The following is a 21,539-nucleotide window of genomic DNA, read 5'->3' on the forward strand; positions in this document are numbered from 1 at the left end:
CCACATGTGAGCTTTAGCGATTACCAAAACTCTTAAAAAACTGTCAGCAAAACAAAATAAATTAAAATAAAAGAAAGTAAAAGAAAATTTATAATAAAAATAAATAAGTAAACACAGAAACTAGGTTCTTATTTTAATCAGATTGGACTTACATGTGAAAATGATTATATGTGAAGCTACACGCACCGTAATAATAAATATATATGATACAATTATATTTATGACACGTGCCTTAAGGCATGCTCATAATTTCCGAGAAAGTTGGTCATATATCGCATAACTGTCACCATTGGTTATGATGTACAAATCAGGATAACATTATTTTGTGTGTTACAGTGTGTGTTTTTTTAAAAACTTGCATCATATTTTTCCAAAATCGTTTTCTCCTTATAATAATATCATAAACCACAATATTGAATAAAAAAATCCATGTTTTGATTTTTTTTAAATCACGTTATCACCCAGAGTATTGAGGCAGTGTCGTTTTTTTTCTCTTTAACATTGTGTTCAATGCGTTAAAATAAAATGGCCGCCGTTTACATAATAAAACTATCATTTTGGTGGCCCTAATGTCTTTATATTGACTACAAGTACAATTTATTGCAAAATGATTAAATACTGGATTTTTTCATTCGAGAGTAGGCATCCCCTTAGTATTGCGAAAACTTTATAACACGCGAATTTTATAATCGCCCTCTCGTGTTGAAATGCGAACATTTTTGGTAACGTTCATAACACTGAAAGTTATACTGTTTTCGTTTATTTGTTGTTTTGTATGACAAGTGTGTTGCTCTCTAAAAACTCTTGAGCATATGATAACCGCCCATGTTACCTCATCATAGGCTTTGCTATCCCAACATATAATCGTCTACCATACCGAAGGATGGTTACATACAGTACCATATGTGGTGTTCAGTTCGAGGCAAAATGACACAAAGTCACAGTCGTCACGGCAGATAGTAGATCACCGATGTCAAAGATTTGATAACATCACCGGCAACGTAATTGACCGTGATGTTGTCCTGCGTCTGGTAGTCATTATAATGAGAAAGAATAGCCTGAGAACTCGGCTCTTATGTTAATTAATTTCCTGGTAAGAAGAAGTGTACACTGGGATGTCAAACCATTATATTTCACAAACTGGTCTCATCATTATGATGAATCAGATGGTGAATACCTCAACCAATTAATATTGTATCTCTATGCCCTCCGGTGTTTCATGAACTACGTCATATGAAATGCGCTGGAGTACGTCATGGAAGTGGGTGGATGGTGGCAGCGGATCACCTTTGAAGATGTGAGTTTTAAAGAATTGAACATGTGTTCTTTTTATCTAATGGGTTTCAACTGCTGTAAATTGTAGCAGTAATTCCGGGGTGACGATGCTTAGTGAGTAATACATGGGAGTAGATGAATTCGTTATTTTCTACTTCATCAAAAACAGACGACACAAATACCCAGCTTTTGGTCACATTGACCAGTACATTATACAAAAATACGAAATATATTACTGCCAAAAAATAAAGAAATCGGATTCACATTTATAAAATCATAGTAAAATAACTTTATGCTAAAGTACTTCTCATATATACCAATATTTTCCATGCCCCTTTATGACGTGAATGCCCTTGAAATGTGCTGCGTTAATTCATGATTCAATTACGCTAATTAAATAAAAACATGCACACAAAAGTACATAATTGAACATATTGAATATTATAAACTCAATCGTGCTAAATTCACATACCCTAGTTCACAATATGTCGGGGCAACCAAACTGGTCATTGATATGCCTCTGTATCTGTGTCAATCATACACATAGAACGGAGGTGTCGTGCATTAGTGTTTTTCGGCTTCCTTTGAACTAGGAGACCATAAAAGGACCGTTTATGTACTAAGTTATTACACACACCTGGCAAATGCCTACTCCGACAGTCGCGCTGTTATCATCGGTGTTATCTAAATCAAAATGCCAAGTGGTACACAAATACCATTATTGTGATAACCTCTCTGGGAGACCCGCACTGCACGTAAGCTCGTCGTTGGTATTTTATAAGTTATTTATAATAAAACTTATACATTTTCCGATGTTGAAAACTTCAAATCACATATAGACTTAACATTGAATTTCGCTGATGACAAAAACATGTTTGTTTTCAATCAGGGTTTAGAATGTCGAGCTTGTTGTATGTTTAGAGTTATAATATACTCTCAATAAGTGAGTGTTTGTACTGTGACGAAGAGTGCAATTATGTAAAACATATATTAGGGCTCACTCTGGACTAAACATAGAATCACCCCCTCTCCTTTCGGCAGGAAAAATGGATGTAGTAATTCCTTCAGGCTTAACTAAGAATTGGCAGTATCTTGATTGAAAAAAAAATGTTAGTGTTGAATTCTGCCGTGGGATCGATAAAATGGCTAGAAATATCATGTACGCACTCGATTGTCATGCATTATGTCACGTGACAGACGTTAAGTCAACTCTTTCTTCGTGGAAACGTGTTGCAATAGATTACTTGGGCGCCTACGTGCAGACCGACCACACGCTTTGCAATAGACCGCCATCACCAAATACAGTTGTATGTGTAAAACAACATTGCAAGTGTACAGACATGTTTGTGAGATTTCTGACCAATAAATGGGCTGGTAGTATTGGCAGTGTCTACCGAGAGAAGGTCAAATCACAGTCCATCTATCCCTCCATTGACGGGCTGTGGTCAAATCCATCAAACAAGTTGAATTGCGACCGTCTTTAGTACCAACCGATATGAAAGACGTTTTTGTGGCAATACTGGCAACATTTCGAATTATTTCAAATTAATAAAAGAAAATAAGACAACGTGGCGCGTGTGTGAAATTCGTGTAAACAAACACAGTCTCTCTCCCACAAGACTGTGAAACAAATAATGCATTTACACGCGTTGTACACATCGCATGGGACTCACATCAAATGCACGACGCAGAGCGACAACCACCGCATTTTAATTTTACACAATAGACACTAGTCGGAAAATTGACCTGGTTTGTTTTGAAAATGCTGTCATTCAAATGCATAACTTTACGATGACATTATGCCATACCCCTGTACTGGTCACAGTCCCGCCTCCGTCGAGGGACTGCAGACTGGTGCACGATGCACCACGTGCGTAAATATGTATGGATACAAATAACAATTGAATTAAAGTTAACTGTGGGTAACGGATGATATGGTCGATTCTCTTTTGAAAATAATATTTTTAAATTATTTTTAAATGATAATCTCTTTGATTACCAGCTACCACTTTCACATCATTTGAATAAAAAGATCGGACGTCAGATGACTAGAAGCAGACTAGATAACTATAACTAGAAATTGTGTACTCTCTCCCAATATTGTACTAACGGCCGTTCGCCACGATAGCTGTTACAAGTTTATCACAAAGATGGCATAAACACACAGTCACTATCCGTAATCGGGTTATTTCTTATTTTACTCACGGTTCTATGCAGTCGTGTCTTCTGCTGTCGGAACGTGAGACTCCAGCTCGATACTATTGCTATTGAAAACAATTGCGGAGGTAAACTTATCACGAATGACCTGTACACGGCGGTATTAATATGCAGCGGGAACCTTACATTGCCTCTCTAAAATACTCATACACCAAGGCAAAAACTTGGCGAAAGTTTGCTGAAGTGCGCTGAATGCTGGGTGACGCACGTAATATTCTCTACAATGCGCATGCGTGTGCCGATAACTTATCCGATTTATTATCTCTTTTCAGAACAATTAAACACTACAGACAAATGCAAGTCGTTGTGTTACTCCAGCCTTTGCTCGCGATATCGCATTGTCCAAACCATAACGAGTACGACTATAATCGTTATCGTTTTTGTATGTACTTTAGACATGACATCATCAGATCACTATAATACACAGTGATGAAAAATTCCATTTTCTAAAAAATATATCACGTTGTTGAAGTAACACACGCAAATTCCTTTATACTGGTCCAGTATTGGTCCAGTTATGGTCCAGTACTGGTCCGACGCGTTATGGATAGCGATCGGGTCCGCCTCCATTATGGACCGTTATATACTGGTCCATTACTGGAGAGCTTTGGTTACGGTCCAGCATGCAGGCGTAATCTAACAGAATTGGGTTAAATAGACTTTTACAACCGACCTAATAATGGTACCTTAGTCATTCAGCTATTGTGATATATCGATTTTGAAGAATTTCATAAAAAAGAACCACTATTTGGGAAATTACGACGACCTAGTGTCCGGCGTTACTACAATGTGAGTCCGATGCACACAGTAACCTTTTCTACCACAGCAGATATGCGTTAATCTAACAAACCGGATTTGATATAAAAACAACAAACACTTGACGAAGTTTAACTAAACAATGAAAATATTGTCTGCTCGTGACCTGCCGTGTTAGAAACGATAAGCATTGATCGCCAGTCAAACAAGTGACACGAGATAGTGACCTTTGGCCGCATAAACCCACGCTATGGCTTACATGTTTGGCGGTTGGCGAGTAAAGCCCGTAAACATCAATTATTTTTTTCTTTTTTTTTCCCTCCATGTTACCCTGGAGTCATTTCTCACCGTTAAATCTCCGATTGAATATTATGTATGATTCCACTGTTCCAACATGCTAATAATAACTACATTCGTTTCGCGTGTCACCAAATAAACTGGTATATGGCAAAACTTATGAATGTGACTTCTTGTTGGACATACTAGTAGGAGGGGGGCAAGGGTTACTTTCGTTCAACGTAATTGCAATATTTTTTTGTTCGTACACTGTAAAAATGTGTCATTTTTTTCGGTACGTATAATATTTTTTTTTATGTTTTCTTTTTTAATTTTCCGTAAAATGTAAAATAACCTTTATTTCTCTGTAAACTGTAAACATTCAATTTTCACTGTAAACTGTAAAAACATCTTTTTTTCCTTGTAAATTGTAAAAAAAACCTTTTTATTTCCCGTAAAACTGTACCAGCTACCCCCCTTGCCCCCCTCTAGTAGTTATATGGCAGATTCGGTATTTTTTCGGGTTAGCAGGTGACCGTTTTCAATTTGGTAACTTTACATAGAAAGTAGTGTATTTTATTTGGGTGAAGCATCTATGATAGTAACTAAGCAATAAGGCTTTTTTGATGATCAATGGTATCATTAAATATATAGCGTTATGTATCATCTGTGATGTTATTTCCATCAATCATTCTCTCTACATCGTTTTTATAATTTTATATTTCATATGTCGGCCGTATGTAACTTAACTTAACTATGTTAATCAGCATATGTTCTGTACTTTTGTTAAGTTTACTTAAATTAAAATTTATGAATTGAATTATCGTGATAGAACAACGGTTATCGTGAACTTTGGTATACAGTGGCTAAAAGATGGCAAACTTTGCCTCCCGATGCAGATGAATTCCGGTGTCCAGTGATCGTGGTGTGAAACCTGAAATGACGAGGATGGGTGTTTGTCATGCGCGATGACCCCGAGGTAATTCTATTCTTGGGAAAGCATGGTGGCGATGTGTAAACGTATGACATGATATATATTCTACCGGCTGTGAACAGATATTGACGTTCGGTCGACTTAATATGAAAAGAAAGTAAGTAAAATATGTTTTAAAACGTATGTAATATAACTATACACATAGATATATTGGACAAAGTCTATATCACAGTCCCTCAGTGATAGACGGGCTGTATACCAAACAAATCATGATGCTCAGATCAGATCACAGCCGATCGTGTTCGTATAACAATTTAGCCACACAGATTGAGGGCAGAAATCCAAAAATAAGTCGACGGGTGTCGCGATGAGAAATCGAACAAATATTAATAATAAATAGTAATGAATTTAAACCTAAGTAACTGTTGATGCCATGTACAAGACAACAAACCATTTACATTTTCGCTTGTTATTTCCGCTATTGGCGCTGACGGCCGGGGATGATTCAGTGAAAATAAAATTGAGTGAGTACATTTTTTCCTGCATTTTACAGTAAACTCGTCAAAAATCAGTGAAAATAATTTTCTACAAAACGCCCAAAAAGTCTTTTCAATGAAAATTAATTCCAGCTAAAATAAAGTATTTTTACTACCTATACTAAAATATATTTGGATATTTAGAGTACTAACGAATTCCAACAAAGTCCGGTTAGACTTAAAATACACCACGAATTTTCACTTTTGAGATATAAATTTTTGGTATGTGTTGGTTCCTGGATATCTAAGCTTCGTTGTCCTGTACTTCGTATAGTAATTCGAACTTCCCAGTTTGCGTAAAAAAGGAGAGTTTCTCGATTTTGACATCGAAAATGCCTTTGCTTCATTATTTGCTGAGATACGGCCGCTTAGGTATGTGCTCTGTAACTTACAGCACATGAACCTTAAAACGTTAGGTAATCAAACAAAAATTACGTTGTACTAAAGTCCAAAAAGTACATTCAGAGTCTTCATTTTTTTCGTAGCATAAAAACGATTTACTCCCTCGCTTATTGTGATACCCTCAAATCAACTGATTTCCATTCCCCTCAAGAGTCAAAATTGTATGTGCCTCCATTTTACGCTAGGACTGGAAAAAGTCTTTTTTGCTTGACGTGTTCATTTGTCTTCAATCACGTTTCAGTGGCTGTCACTGTCGCATTCTGAGTCTTGCCGATAACATTTTGGTTCAAATCCACATAGCTATTGCCGAAAATTCAAGAAATCTTTCATTTCTTTGTCAACTAACATGCCGGAAATCAAATTAGCATAACAATGCGTTCGAAGGTTGTTGCCATTTTATTCGACAGCTTTCCACACTAGTGCCACACCACATACAACTAAAATATTTAAACCTTTGTTGGGAAATTCACGTGTAAATTGCATTTTTAAGTCGCGTACCATAAATTGCGTTTTACAGTCCCTCAAGTTTGTTCCAAAGACTGTAGTCGCACCAGAGATAACCAGAACATTGATTCGTTTCAAAAACATTCGTCGTTAAATTCACGTTTAAAAACGTTTTTGACCTTTGTGAAACGATGATAAGCAAACAATCATGGTAGATTGGCTCAACTTTCTGTCGATCGGAAACGCAAAGGAGATAAGACTCGATTTTCATAGACTCAGGTCGTTTAGATCGGACGGTTACTTTTGTTTCAGGTTCGATAGCATTTAGTGTTCATTTCTATGCAATATAAAATCATATCGATGCTGTGGGCGGCGAAGGCTGACAGATTGTTTTGGTTCTGTGGCCGGCTCTCATGGCACGGGCAACTGACATTAGCTGACTTTTATTTACTATTCTGACGTGTTATGGGCTGTATCATGGAGCTAAAGCTCCATGGCTGTATATAACAGTTAGACACTGACAAGTAAGTAGGTTGGTACTAGTAAACAGCCCGGGACATAGTCAATATAGGAGTCTGTATAGTTGAGTATTTGAGAAAATAATTTAGCTAAGTAGTATTTTTTTTACTTTCTCTGGCCATGTTATATTTTATTATCTCACACTTTCCTTAAAAGTGGTAATGAAGCATATTCTATTCTATTCTATTTCTCAGTCTGCTTCAGTATTTTTGTTTTCCCGGCTGCTTTATATTTTTTCTGTAAAAATAAATTGCTGATGTGTTGTGAGAAATGTGTGCATAACACTGGTTACATGCAATCAAATTAAACTAATCCATTTATGTTTTTTGGTTTTTTTCCAGATGGGCATTTTCAAATTATTTCTTGTATCGGAACAGTAACATTAGCATCCTAGCGCTACTTTATTTTGTTCAAGGAATACCGTACGGATTTCAAGCCAGATTTCTACCTGTGTATTTACGTCAAAATAGAGTGTCTCTCACAAACTTAGGTTTCATCAAGCTTCTTCTTGTCCCGTGGCTGCTCAAAGTGTTGTGGGCACCATTGGTTGACCGCTGGGGCACAAAACATTCCTGGCTAGTTTACAGTATATGTGGCTTGGCCGTTGTCTGCTTGGCAGGTGCTTTCATCGATCCGAATACTCTGCCTCTGCTTTGTGTGGTAATATTTCTATTAAATTTATGTGCAGCTACTCAAGATATCGCAGTTGATGGGATTGCCATATCGTTGCTCGGTGAGGAAGACCTCGGGATTGGTAACACAGCTCAAGTTGTAGGATACAAATTTGGTTCTATAATCGGCGGTGGGTTATTAATATGGCTCATTGAACACATCGGCTGGTTTGGGCTTTTTATCAACTTAGCTAGTCTCTATTTTGTGACTCTCTGGATCATCTCTCGCATACCAGAGTTGAAATCAAACAATACAAAGCAAAACGGGAACAGGCATGAAGAACAACCACTTGGTTTTGCTAACAACGGGAAAAATGGACAAATCAAGATTGACAAAGCAGGCTGTCAAAATAATGGAAATATCGGCAATGTCGAATCTGAGAGTGGGACGTTTACATGCAGCCACACTGCCTTGAGAAATGGAAAGAAACTCTACAAATATGAAAGTACCAGCACAATAGAAGACAAACACAGGTCTGATAGAGGAAAGCTATCTCATATTTCCAGGACCAAGTCCAACATTAATGAACTTGATGGTTGTCTTTCATCTGATATTTGTGACTGGGTGTCTAGGATAGGGAAGGTGCCAGGAACAGCATGGCTGTTTGTTTATGTTCTAACATATAAACTTGGTGAGTTATTATTATTTAGCTTATAAAATTATCATAAAATTCACTTCAATGAAATATGACAAATTATTTTTCCAACAAAATTATCATTCATATGTAAGCCAGTCGCTGATTGGTTTCAATCTTTCCTGTGTGCAATGAGGTATTTGTATACAAGAGATTTTTTTCCATGCAAAATCTCTAAATGTAATCTATTTTCATTAGTGGTTGACTTAATGTTGAAAATTGTTTGGCTGCAAAAGTTTAGTATTTTTACTCTGATTTGTAAAAATCTAGAAAATACATTTCAAAATTTGTTCGTTTGTTTAAATTTGGGCAGGATTCAAGACAACGGTCCTACATTATAAATATCGATAAATTCATCTTACTTGTTTTATTACATATATACGCAAGCAAAATGTGTATGGTAGGTATGGTGGAATGCAGATAACCCTGTGCAATACCACAAAATTATGGCATGTTGTAACTTGAGGTGCTCAGGTAGCCGATTACTTTTTTTCACCATGTTTCTTTTGGATTATTTATGTACAGCCTTGCTAAATCCTGCTAAGCATTCAAAAGAGAGAATGTTCGCACCTGTTTTCTATATTTTAAAATCGTCTTTTGAGTAGGTTCCACTATTCACAATGCTGCGTAATTTTAACAGTCTAGCCAGGACTGTTTGAATAATAAAATGCAAAAACAAAAAAAAATTCACTCCCAAGTGCCCATGAACCTGCATCTATATTTTAATAATAACAGTACCTGTAATACTGTACTATTCTTATTGTGTATTGTATGAGGTTTTATCCACTGGTACAATATTTAAACTCTACTTATATCAAGCAATTTTTGTTATTGTTGGTAAAAACACAATTTGGAAAACTTTTATCATTGTCTGTTTTTGTTTAAAAAAATAGCAGATGTTTGATTAAAGTTCAAGGGCAGGAGGCATACATCAAAGAAAATCCACAATGTGTGTATATCACCTGTGTTTATAAGCTATAGTTATCCCTCATCCAGCCTCTAAGCATTACCTGAGTGGCTCTAATCAGTCTCTGCCACAGGTGTATGTTCTTTAATTCTATATACCGTATATGCTCCATTAAAAGTGCATCTCCAATAAAAGCACACGCCTAAAGTTGCATTTGTTTGCATTCATTAAATATACTTATTTTAACCATAGAAATACCTCTGTAATTTACATAAAGGGCATGCACTAATAATATAGCAAATATGGACCTCAAGCGTATGGAAAAAAGCGTCAGCATCACTATTACTATGTAGAAAGACAACCAATCTTTATATTCTCTTCTCACTTGACTCATTTATTCTGCTTTCTTGTTGTTATGGTGACAGATGTATATAAATTTTTTCATGCAACCAAAAACATATTTTTTTTTCACTATTTGCTGTGAAACTTGTATTCCTTGGGTCCATAAGATGAGTAAACTTGTCTTATTTGTTTTGTGTTAGTATGTGACAAGTTACTGGGTGGAAGGGCTATGTTCACTTATCTGATACCTCTGTGTTTATGTGTACATGTGTGCTGTAGCAGGTGACATTGCTGTCCCATATGGCTCTGTGTACTTTGTCATCATCTGTATCTCAGTTGTTTAAATCCACATACAGATTAACTGGATTAACTCACCGTCAGAAATCTATTAAATTATTCTTTATGTCTGGCTAATTGGAAGTCAGACAAAAAACAACCTGGGGAAGCAAAAAATTTGTGTGTTTATGAACTTTCAATCGTAATGTCATTTGATCAAGTTCCAGTTCAAAATGGTCAACAGTACTAGCTTGAATGCTATAGGGAAATCACAAAGTCATTGTTTTCATGGAAACAAGTTCAGGTAACCCTAATTTTTACCTGATGTTTGTCATGTATTTGACAGAGCAAAATGTCAGGAGAAATACAATAAATAGAAAATCATCCAAAGACAAAGTTTTTTGTGAAATCATGATGTCTGTAAAATAATGTAATTTTCTTTATTTTGCAACAGTGACATTTCAAGTTACAAGGATTAAGAAAATGTATCCAATGTTTCATATGGCAATATTACAAGATTTTGGTGTGTGATATATGGTGGAAATTTTGCACATTTTTATGAACATTTTGAAAAAACTCATCTTCTTTTTCTGGTCTGATGTTTTTTTTATATCATGTATGAAAGAAATTGTTTTTCTTTGTAACTGTCTTAACTACATTTGAATGGGAACCACAATCACACTTTTGACGTATTCTTTGTATCAATAATTATTATTGTGTTATTGTGGCTTTCTAAATCTCAACATAGCTTGTTCATTTGCATTAACATATTGCCTGCTGACAGTTTTTTTTTCAATTCATTTTGGCTATTTGTGATATCCTTCATATATAAATTACCATAATACTTTCATATATAAATTACCATAATACTTTCATCTATAGAGACTACCATAATACTTTCATATATAGATTACCATAATACTTTCATAGAGATTACCATAATACTTTCATATATATATATAGATTACCATAATACTTTCATATAGAGATTACCATAATACTTTCATATATATAGATTACCATAATACTTTCATATATATATATATATATATATATTACCATAATACTTTCATAGAGATTACCATAATACTTTCATATATAGATTACCATAATACTTTCATAGAGATTACCATAATACTTTCATATATAGAGGTTACCATAATACTTTCATATATAGATTACCATAATACTTTCATATATATATAGATTATCATAATACTTTCATATATAGATTACCATAATACTTTTATATATAGATTACCATAATACTTTCATAGAGATTACCATAATACTTTCATAGAGATTACCATAATACTTTCATATATAGAGATTACCATAATACTTTCATATATAGATTACCATAATACTTTTATATATAGATTACCATAATACTTTCATAGAGATTACCATAATACTTTCATATATAGATTACCATAATACTTTCATATATAGATTACCATAATACTTTCATAGAGATTACCATAATACTTTCATATATAGATTGCCATAATACTTTTATATATAGATTACCATAATACTTTTATATATAGATTACCATAATACTTTCATATATAGATTGCCATAATACTTTTATATATAGATTACCATAATACTTTCATATATAGATTACCATAATACTTTCATAGAGATTACCATAATACTTTCATATATAGATTACCATAATACTTTCATATATAGATTACCATAATACTTTCATAGAGATTACCATAATACTTTCATATATATAGATTACCATAATACTTTCATATATATATAGATTATCATAATACTTTCATATATAGATTACCATAATACTTTTATATATAGATTACCATAATACTTTCATAGAGATTACCATAATACTTTCATAGAGATTACCATAATACTTTCATATATATATTACCATAATACTTTCATGTATAGATTACCATAATACTTTCATATATAGATTACCATAATATTTTCATATATAGAGGTTACCATAATACTTTCATATATATATATATATTACCATAATACTTTCATATATAGATTACCATAATACTTTCATATATAGAGGTTACCATAATACTTTCATATATATATATATTACCATAATACTTTCATAGAGATTACCATAATACTTTCATAGAGATTACCATAATACTTTCATATATAGAGATTACCATAATACTTTCATATAGAGATTACCATAATACTTTCATATATAGAGGTTACCATAATACTTTCATATATAGAGGTTACCATAATACTTTCATATATAGAGATTACCATAATACTTTCATATAGAGATTACCATAATACTTTCATATATATAGATTACCATAATACTTTCATATAGAGATTACCATAATACTTTCATAGAGATTACCATAATACTTTCATATATATAGAGATTACCATAATACTTTCATATATATAGATTACCATAATACTTTCATATATATAGATTACCATAATACTTTCATATATAGATTACCATAATACTTTCATAGAGATTACCATAATACTTTCATATATAGAGATTACCATAATACTTTCATATAGAGATTACCATAATACTTTCATATATATAGATTACCATAATACTTTCATATATAGATTACCATAATACTTTCATAGAGATTACCATAATACTTTCATATATATAGATTACCATAATACTTTCATATATATATAGATTATCATAATACTTTCATATATAGATTACCATAATACTTTTATATATAGATTACCATAATACTTTCATAGAGATTACCATAATACTTTCATAGAGATTACCATAATACTTTCATATATATATTACCATAATACTTTCATATATATATATATTACCATAATACTTTCATATATAGATTACCATAATATTTTCATATATATATAGATTACCATAATACTTTTATATATAGATTACCATAATATTTTCATATATAGAGGTTACCATAATACTTTCATATATATATATATTACCATAATACTTTCATATATAGATTACCATAATATTTTCATATATATATAGATTACCATAATACTTTCATATATAGATTGCCATAATATTTTCATATATATATAGATTACCATAATATTTTCATATATATATATATTACCATAATACTTTCATATATAGATTACCATAATATTTTCATATATATATAGATTACCATAATACTTTCATATATAGATTGCCATAATATTTTCATATATATAGAGATTACCATAATACTTTCATATATATATTACCATAATACTTTCATATATATATATATTACCATAATACTTTCATATATAGATTACCATAATATTTTCATATATATATAGATTACCATAATACTTTCATATATAGATTACCATAATACTTTTATATATAGATTACCATAATATTTTCATATATAGAGGTTACCATAATACTTTCATATATATATATATATATATATTACCATAATACTTTCATATATAGATTACCATAATATTTTCATATATATATAGATTACCATAATACTTTCATATATAGATTACCATAATATTTTCATATATATATAGATTACCATAATACTTTCATATATAGAGGTTACCATAATACTTTCATATATATATATATATATATTACCATAATACTTTCATATATAGATTACCATAATATTTTCATATATATATAGATTACCATAATACTTTCATATATAGATTGCCATAATACTTTCATATATAGAGGTTACCATAATACTTTCATATATATATATATTACCATAATACTTTCATATATAGATTACCATAATATTTTCATATATATATAGATTACCATAATACTTTCATATATAGATTGCCATAATACTTTCATATATAGAGGTTACCATAATACTTTCACATATATAGATTACCGTAATCCATTCATACTTGGAGATTACTGTAATACTTTTATATATAAAGATTACCATAATCCTTTCATATATAGATTACCATAATACTTTCATATATAGAGGTTACCATAATATTTTCATATATATATAGATTACCATAATACTTTCATATATAGATTACCATAATGTTTTCATATATATATAGATTACCATAATACTTTCATATATAGAGGTTACCATAATACTTTCATATATAGATTACCATAATACTTTCATAGAGATTACCATAATACTTTCATATATATAGATTACCATAATACTTTCATATATAGATTACCATAATACTTTCATATATAGAGGTTACCATAATACTTTCATATATAGATTGCCATAATACTTTTATATATAGATTACCATAATACTTTCATATATAGAGGTTACCATAATACTTTCATATATAGATTGCCATAATACTTTTATATATAGATTACCATAATACTTTCATATATAGAGGTTACCATAATACTTTCATATATAGATTGCCATAATACTTTCATAGAGATTACCATAATACTTTCATATATATAGATTACCATAATTCTTTCATATATAGATTACCATAATACTTTCATATATAGAGGTTACCATAATACTTTCATAGAGATTACCATAATACTTTCATATATATAGATTACCATAATACTTTCATATATAGATTACCATAATACTTTCATATATAGATTACCATAATACTTTCATATATAGAGGTTACCATAATACTTTCATATATAGATTGCCATAATACTTTTATATATAGATTACCATAATACTTTCATATATATAGATTACCATAATACTTTCATATATAGATTACCATAATACTTTCATATATAGAGGTTACCATAATACTTTCATATATAGATTGCCATAATACTTTCATATATATAGATTACCATAATACTTTCATATATAGATTGCCATAATACTTTTATATATAGATTACCATAATACTTTCATATATATAGATTACCATAATACTTTCATATATAGAGGTTACCATAATACTTTCATATATAGATTACCATAATACTTTCAAAGAGATTACCATAATACTTTCATATATATAGATTACCATAATACTTTCATATATAGATTACCATAATACTTTCATATATAGAGGTTACCATAATACTTTCATATATAGATTACCATAATACTTTCATATATAGAGGTTACCATAATACTTTCATATATAGATTGCCATAATACTTTTATATATAGATTACCATAATACTTTTATATATAGATTACCATAATACTTTCATATATAGATTACCATAATACTTTCATATATAGAGGTTACCATAATACTTTCATATATATATAGATTACCATAATACTTTCATATATAGATTACCATAATACTTTCATATATAGAGGTTACCATAATACTTTCATATATAGATTGCCATAATACTTTTATATATAGATTACCATAATACTTTCATATATATAGATTACCATAATACTTTCATATATAGATTACCATAATACTTTCATATATAGAGGTTACCATAGTACTTTCATATATATAGAGATTACCATAATACTTTCATATATATATATATTACCATAATACTTTCATATATATATATATTACCATAATATTTTCATATATATATAGATTACCATAATACTTTCATATATTACCATAATACTTTCATAGAGATTACCATAATACTTTCATATATATATATATATATTACCATAATACTTTCATATATATATAGATTACCATAATATTTTCATATATATATAGATTACCATAATACTTTCATATATTACCATAATACTTTCATAGAGATTACCATAATACTTTCATATATATATAGATTACCATAATACTTTCATATATATATAGATTACCATAATACTTTCATATATTACCATAATACTTTCATAGAGATTACCATAATACTTTCATATATATATATATATATACCATAATACTTTCATATATATATAGATTACCATAATACTTTCATATATATATAGATTACCATAATACTTTCATATATTACCATAATACTTTCATAGAGATTACCATAATACTTTCATATATATATATAGATTACCATAATACTTTCATATATAGATTACCATAATACTTTCATATATAGATTACCATAATACTTTCATATATATATAGATTACCATAATACTTTCATATATTGATTACCATAATACTTTCATAGAGATTACCATAATACTTTCATAGAGATTACCATAATACTTTCATAGAGATTACCATAATACTTTCATATATAGATTACCATAATACTTTCATATATAGAGGTTACCATAATACTTTCATATATATATAGATTACCATAATACTTTCATATATAGAGGTTACCATAATACTTTCATATATAGAGGTTACCATAATACTTTCATATATAGATTGCCATAATACTTTTATATATAGATTACCATAATACTTTCATATATAGATTACCATAATACTTTCATAGAGATTACCATAATACTTTCATATATAGATTACCATAATACTTTCATATATAGAGGTTACCATAATACTTTTATATATAGATTACCATAATACTTTTATATATAGATTACCATAATACTTTCATATATAGATTACCATAATACTTTCATAGAGATTACCATAATACTTTCATAGAGATTACCATAATACTTTCATAGAGATTACCATAATACTTTTATAGATTACCATAATACTTTCATATATAGATTACCATAATACTTTCATAGAGATTACCATAATACTTTCATATATAGATTACCATAATACTTTCATATAGATTACCATAATACTTTCATATATAGATTACCATAATACTTTCATATATTTTTTATATATATTACCATAATACTTTCATATATATAGATTACCATAATACTTTCATATATATATAGATTACCATAATACTTTTATATATAGATTACCATAATACTTTTATATATATAGAGGTTACCATAATACTTTCATATATAGATTACCATAATACTTTCATATATAGATTACCATAATACTTTTATATATATAGAGGTTACCATAATACTTTCATATATATAGAGGTTACCATAATACTGTCACATATATAGATTACCGTAATCCATTTATACTTGGAGATTACTGTAATACTTTTATATATAAAGAGTACCATAATCCTTTCATATATAGATTACCATAATACTTTCATATATAGAGATTACCATAATACTTTCATGTATAGAGATTACCATAATACTTTCATATATAGATTACCATAATACTTTCATAGAGATTACCATAATACTTTCATATATAGAGGTTACCATAATACTTTCATATATATAGATTACCATAATACTTTCATAGAGATTACCATAATACTTTCATATATAGAGGTTACCATAATACTTTCATATATATAGATTACCATAATACTTTCATATATAGAGATTACCATAATACTTTCATATATAGAGATTACCATAATCATTTCATATATAGAGATTACCGTAATCATTTCATATATAGAGATTACTGTAATCTTTTAATATATAAAAGTTACTGTAATACTTTCACATATATAGATTACCGTAATCCATTCATACATGGAGATTACTGTAATACTTTTATATATATAGAAATTACCATAATCCTTTATTATATAGAGATTACCATAATCCTTTCATATATATAGATTACCATTATTCTTTCATATATAGAGATTACCGTAATCCTTTAATATATAGAGATTACCATAGTCCTTTCATATATAGAGATTACTGTAATCCTTTAATATATGTTATCGTAATACTTACACATATATAGATTACCGTAATCCATTCATACTTGGAGATTACTGTAATACTTTTATATATAAAGATTACCATAATCCTTTCATATATACAGATTACCATTATCCTTTCATATATAGAGATTACTGTAATCCTTTAATATATAAAAGTTACCGTAATACTTTCACATATATAGATTACCGTAATCCATTCATACTTGGAGATTACTGTAATACTTTTATATATAAAGATTACCATAATCCTTTCATATATAGAGATTACTGTAATCCTTTAATATATAAAAGTTACCATAATACTTTCACATATATAGATTTCCGTAATCCATTCATACTTGGAGATTACTGTAATACATATTACATATTTGCTGTTTCCACGACTTCAGAACATTACCATGGCAACTCCTATCCCTGTACATAAGGCCTTCTGCAACACTTTATTCATAAATTATTTTCATAGATATGATAATAAATGGCATCTAGTGTAAAAGATTTATCATAATCCTTTCATATATAAAAGGTTGAATTGCTTTATCAAAATTAGGTAGTGCAATGCTAATGAAATGCAAATTACATCGCCCCATCCTTTATCACGTCTGAGGAATTTCAAAGAAACAACTTACTGCGCAAACAGAGTGAAGCTAACTTTGTACAGGTTATGTTCTTCAGTCATTGCAGCAAGCTGAGATTGAAGATTTGCAACTAAATGATAATGTTACACGGATAACATTAACACTTCTGTACGTTCATTATTTAGGTGAGCAGGGAGCCAATGGAATGTTTCCATTATACCTGGTGGATTATGGGATGTCTGCTGGCAGTGTTGGATTATGGACTGGGGTCATAGGTCAAAGTTTATCCATATTAGGGTCACTTCTTGGTGGTTATATTCTTTCCTGCACAAAGTAAGTTGTTTGGTGATTAATAAACTTCAGTTTTTGTTTCCAATTTCATTGATATTTTTAAAACAGAGTTTGCTACTAGAATGAATGTTACATAGATAATGTTGAATTGATTTTGTTATCTCTATGGATTGACCGTTTGACTGTCTCATTTAAACATCCTGTTCATCACCGTACCAACGAATAAACTGCAATGCATTATGGTCCAAACAATTACCTTTATATTTCAGGTGCAGACCAATATCGATGTTACAAGTTTTATTTATTCTCAGACTTTTACCGCTATTTATTATGAATATTATTATCTGGTCTTTTCAAGATAAAGAAAGTACTTCCTTTTTTGGTGAGTTGAAAGTGTATTTCGTCTCTGACAGACAGAAGGGATCCCGGTCTGCCAATTCATTCCTATCATGTAATTTTGTTTATGGAGTACATGTATATTGTATTTGTTCTATTAGTACCACATGCACTTTATGTAAATGACATATGTGTGTCTGTGGTCATTTTATATTTTAATGATCTAGTGTACAATAAATCCAATTAATCAAATATGCACTATTAATAGAGCAAATATGGTAAAGATTTTTATCCCATACATCATGACAGTACCGGTAATCTTAATTTTTTTTTTTTTTTAAAGTGGTAAATGTAGAAAAAAGATTCAAATTTGTATAAGCAAAACATAGCATGGAAATCATAATTATCAAAAAAAAAAAAAACATGTTGCAAAACATGACATTCCTTGTCGTATATACGTGACATTACAACATTTCCCAACCTAAGATTGCAAAATCATACCTGGGACGATTTTAACATAGTAAGCATCGTTCTCAGCTTGAAGGACGTCATGTTTCTCACTACGTTACATGGATGCCATGGGTAATCCAACTTGTACAAATATTATGTCTGTTTTGAATCAACCAAACATTATTCTATTAAGTAGAACACAAGAAAAAATTTCCACTTATTTTTTTTATCATGAATTAATGAATTTTACAGTATGTAATTATTGAACTTTTGACATCATGGTTCACTGTCACAAAATATGCCATTATCTTAAAATGAAGATGGTTTATACACAATATTTCTTGAATTGTATTAACTCGAATATTTCTGTCAGTTTCAGATTTTTGCTAAAACGTGATATATATTTGAGATATCATTTCAGATTCTCCCAATCTTAACTTCTTCGTGCACAGAAAATTGTTTCACCCATTTCTAGTGGCCAATGGTTTGATAGCTCCAAAAATAACTATGTTTCTCATCGCAGTAAGGGAAAAACTAACAGTAATTTGTTCATAAACACTGGTCTGTTATGCAAATGTCTTGAATATGCACACACAAATTACTATCCCTTTCAGCCTTAAGGGGCTGCGAAAATGCAAGATGGGATAAACATGATATCAAATTCATGTATTAATTTTTATTTGCCCTTCGCTTATATGAATAAATTTGTATACATCTATGTTCATATCAAATACTATAAAAGTAACTACAGTTCAATACGTTTTGGTTGTCATTTCATATTACAGGCATGTCTGTGTTTTCAATGTGTCTGCTGCAGTTCATTGGTGGAGTTATCACTACGGCAACATTTACTCTGATGATGCGGTGCTCCCAAGATGCACCAAAAAACATACAGGCCACTCACTGGACAGCATGTGCAACCATGGAAGTGCTGGGAAAACTCAGCTTTATGTCATTTGCTGGAATATTAACAGATTACTTTGGATATTGTGTCATGTTCACTGTTTTTAGCGCTCTGTCAGTTGCAGTCATACCACATGTACATAATACTAATTCTAAAATATGAAGATTTTGTTTTTTAACTTATTTTTATTTATTAAACATGCTAGAACAGGTTGGACAACAAACAAGGAAAATACATGTTGTTGGACCAGATGATATTTTTTTTAATTTTGTCTGGTGACAACTAGATAGGCCTGGCATTGTTTTGTTGTTTTGTTTTTTTTTTGGGGGGGGGGGGGTGCTAGTTAACTTGTTTTAGATTATTTTTTTCTTTGCATTACAAAAAAAGGTATTTAGTAATATCAGTTGCAGTCAGACCTAGTGTACAGAATGCTAATTCTAAAATATTTTTTTTTTATTAGATTTTATTTAGAAAACCTTATAGTTAGACAACAAACCAGTCAACATTTTCTGTAATTTTATTGAATAACAAATAAATCAGTCAGATATCACCAGGCTTGTTTGGCTAGTTAACTTGTTTTAGATTAGTATAGTTAATCTTAAAAGTAGTTTTGCTGTTTCAAGCCAATAAACTGTGTCATTTGCTCTATTCAGTGACGATGAATGTATTCCTGAAACATCTACATCTGTATGGCTATTCCAACCATTCTGTCATACATCTGGGGTCATAGGTACAAACTACAATACAAAAATGGTTTGATCTCCACTTGGCCAACTTTTTTAATAATTTAGGAACTCCCATTCACCTTGATATTAACATGCATTCAAATTACTATACCACATTTGCACAAACTGAAATTATGATATGAATATGCATATGAAAAAAACTGTAGTAATTACAATCTACAGAGACAAAAGACCAGTGTGGAAACAAGTCATTGAAAATGACAGTCCCTGTAAAATTTTTGAAAGTTCTCTTTGTGCTCGTCATATCAAAGCAGAGGGGTTGTCCCGAGCGTGTCCTTGAAACTTGAGTTTCAAGTGGTGTATACAACAGATTGTTTATTTACATCAAAACACGTGTTCCATGTA

The 21,539-nt window shown here is 30.4% G+C and overlaps 1 protein-coding gene across 1 annotated transcript; it reads left to right on the top strand.

Annotated features, from left to right (window-relative positions):
- The first annotated feature begins 5,514 nt into the window (after positions 1-5,514).
- LOC100376989 (solute carrier family 33 member 2-like) lies at positions 5,515-21,096 on the top strand. The gene is made up of 5 exons (XM_002739266.4): positions 5,515-5,615; positions 7,701-8,662; positions 18,653-18,800; positions 19,028-19,140; positions 20,330-21,096. Exons 1-5 carry the CDS (start codon positions 5,605-5,607, stop codon positions 20,608-20,610), a joined length of 1,515 nt encoding a protein of 504 aa, XP_002739312.2. The 5' UTR covers positions 5,515-5,604; the 3' UTR covers positions 20,611-21,096.
- Positions 21,097-21,539: the final 443 nt, after the last annotated feature.

Source organism: Saccoglossus kowalevskii, chromosome 3 (genome assembly GCF_978046115.1).
Source record: "Saccoglossus kowalevskii chromosome 3, keSacKowa6.1, whole genome shotgun sequence".
Taxonomy (NCBI): domain Eukaryota; kingdom Metazoa; phylum Hemichordata; class Enteropneusta; family Harrimaniidae; genus Saccoglossus; species Saccoglossus kowalevskii.

Excerpts from the sequence above, each read along its gene's own strand:
- LOC100376989 (XM_002739266.4), top strand. Across the intron at positions 8,663-18,652 it reads TGTTCTAACATATAAACTTG|GTGAGCAGGGAGCCAATGGA; the intron begins GTGAGTTATTAT and ends TTCATTATTTAG. Across the intron at positions 18,801-19,027 it reads TATATTCTTTCCTGCACAAA|GTGCAGACCAATATCGATGT; the intron begins GTAAGTTGTTTG and ends TTTATATTTCAG.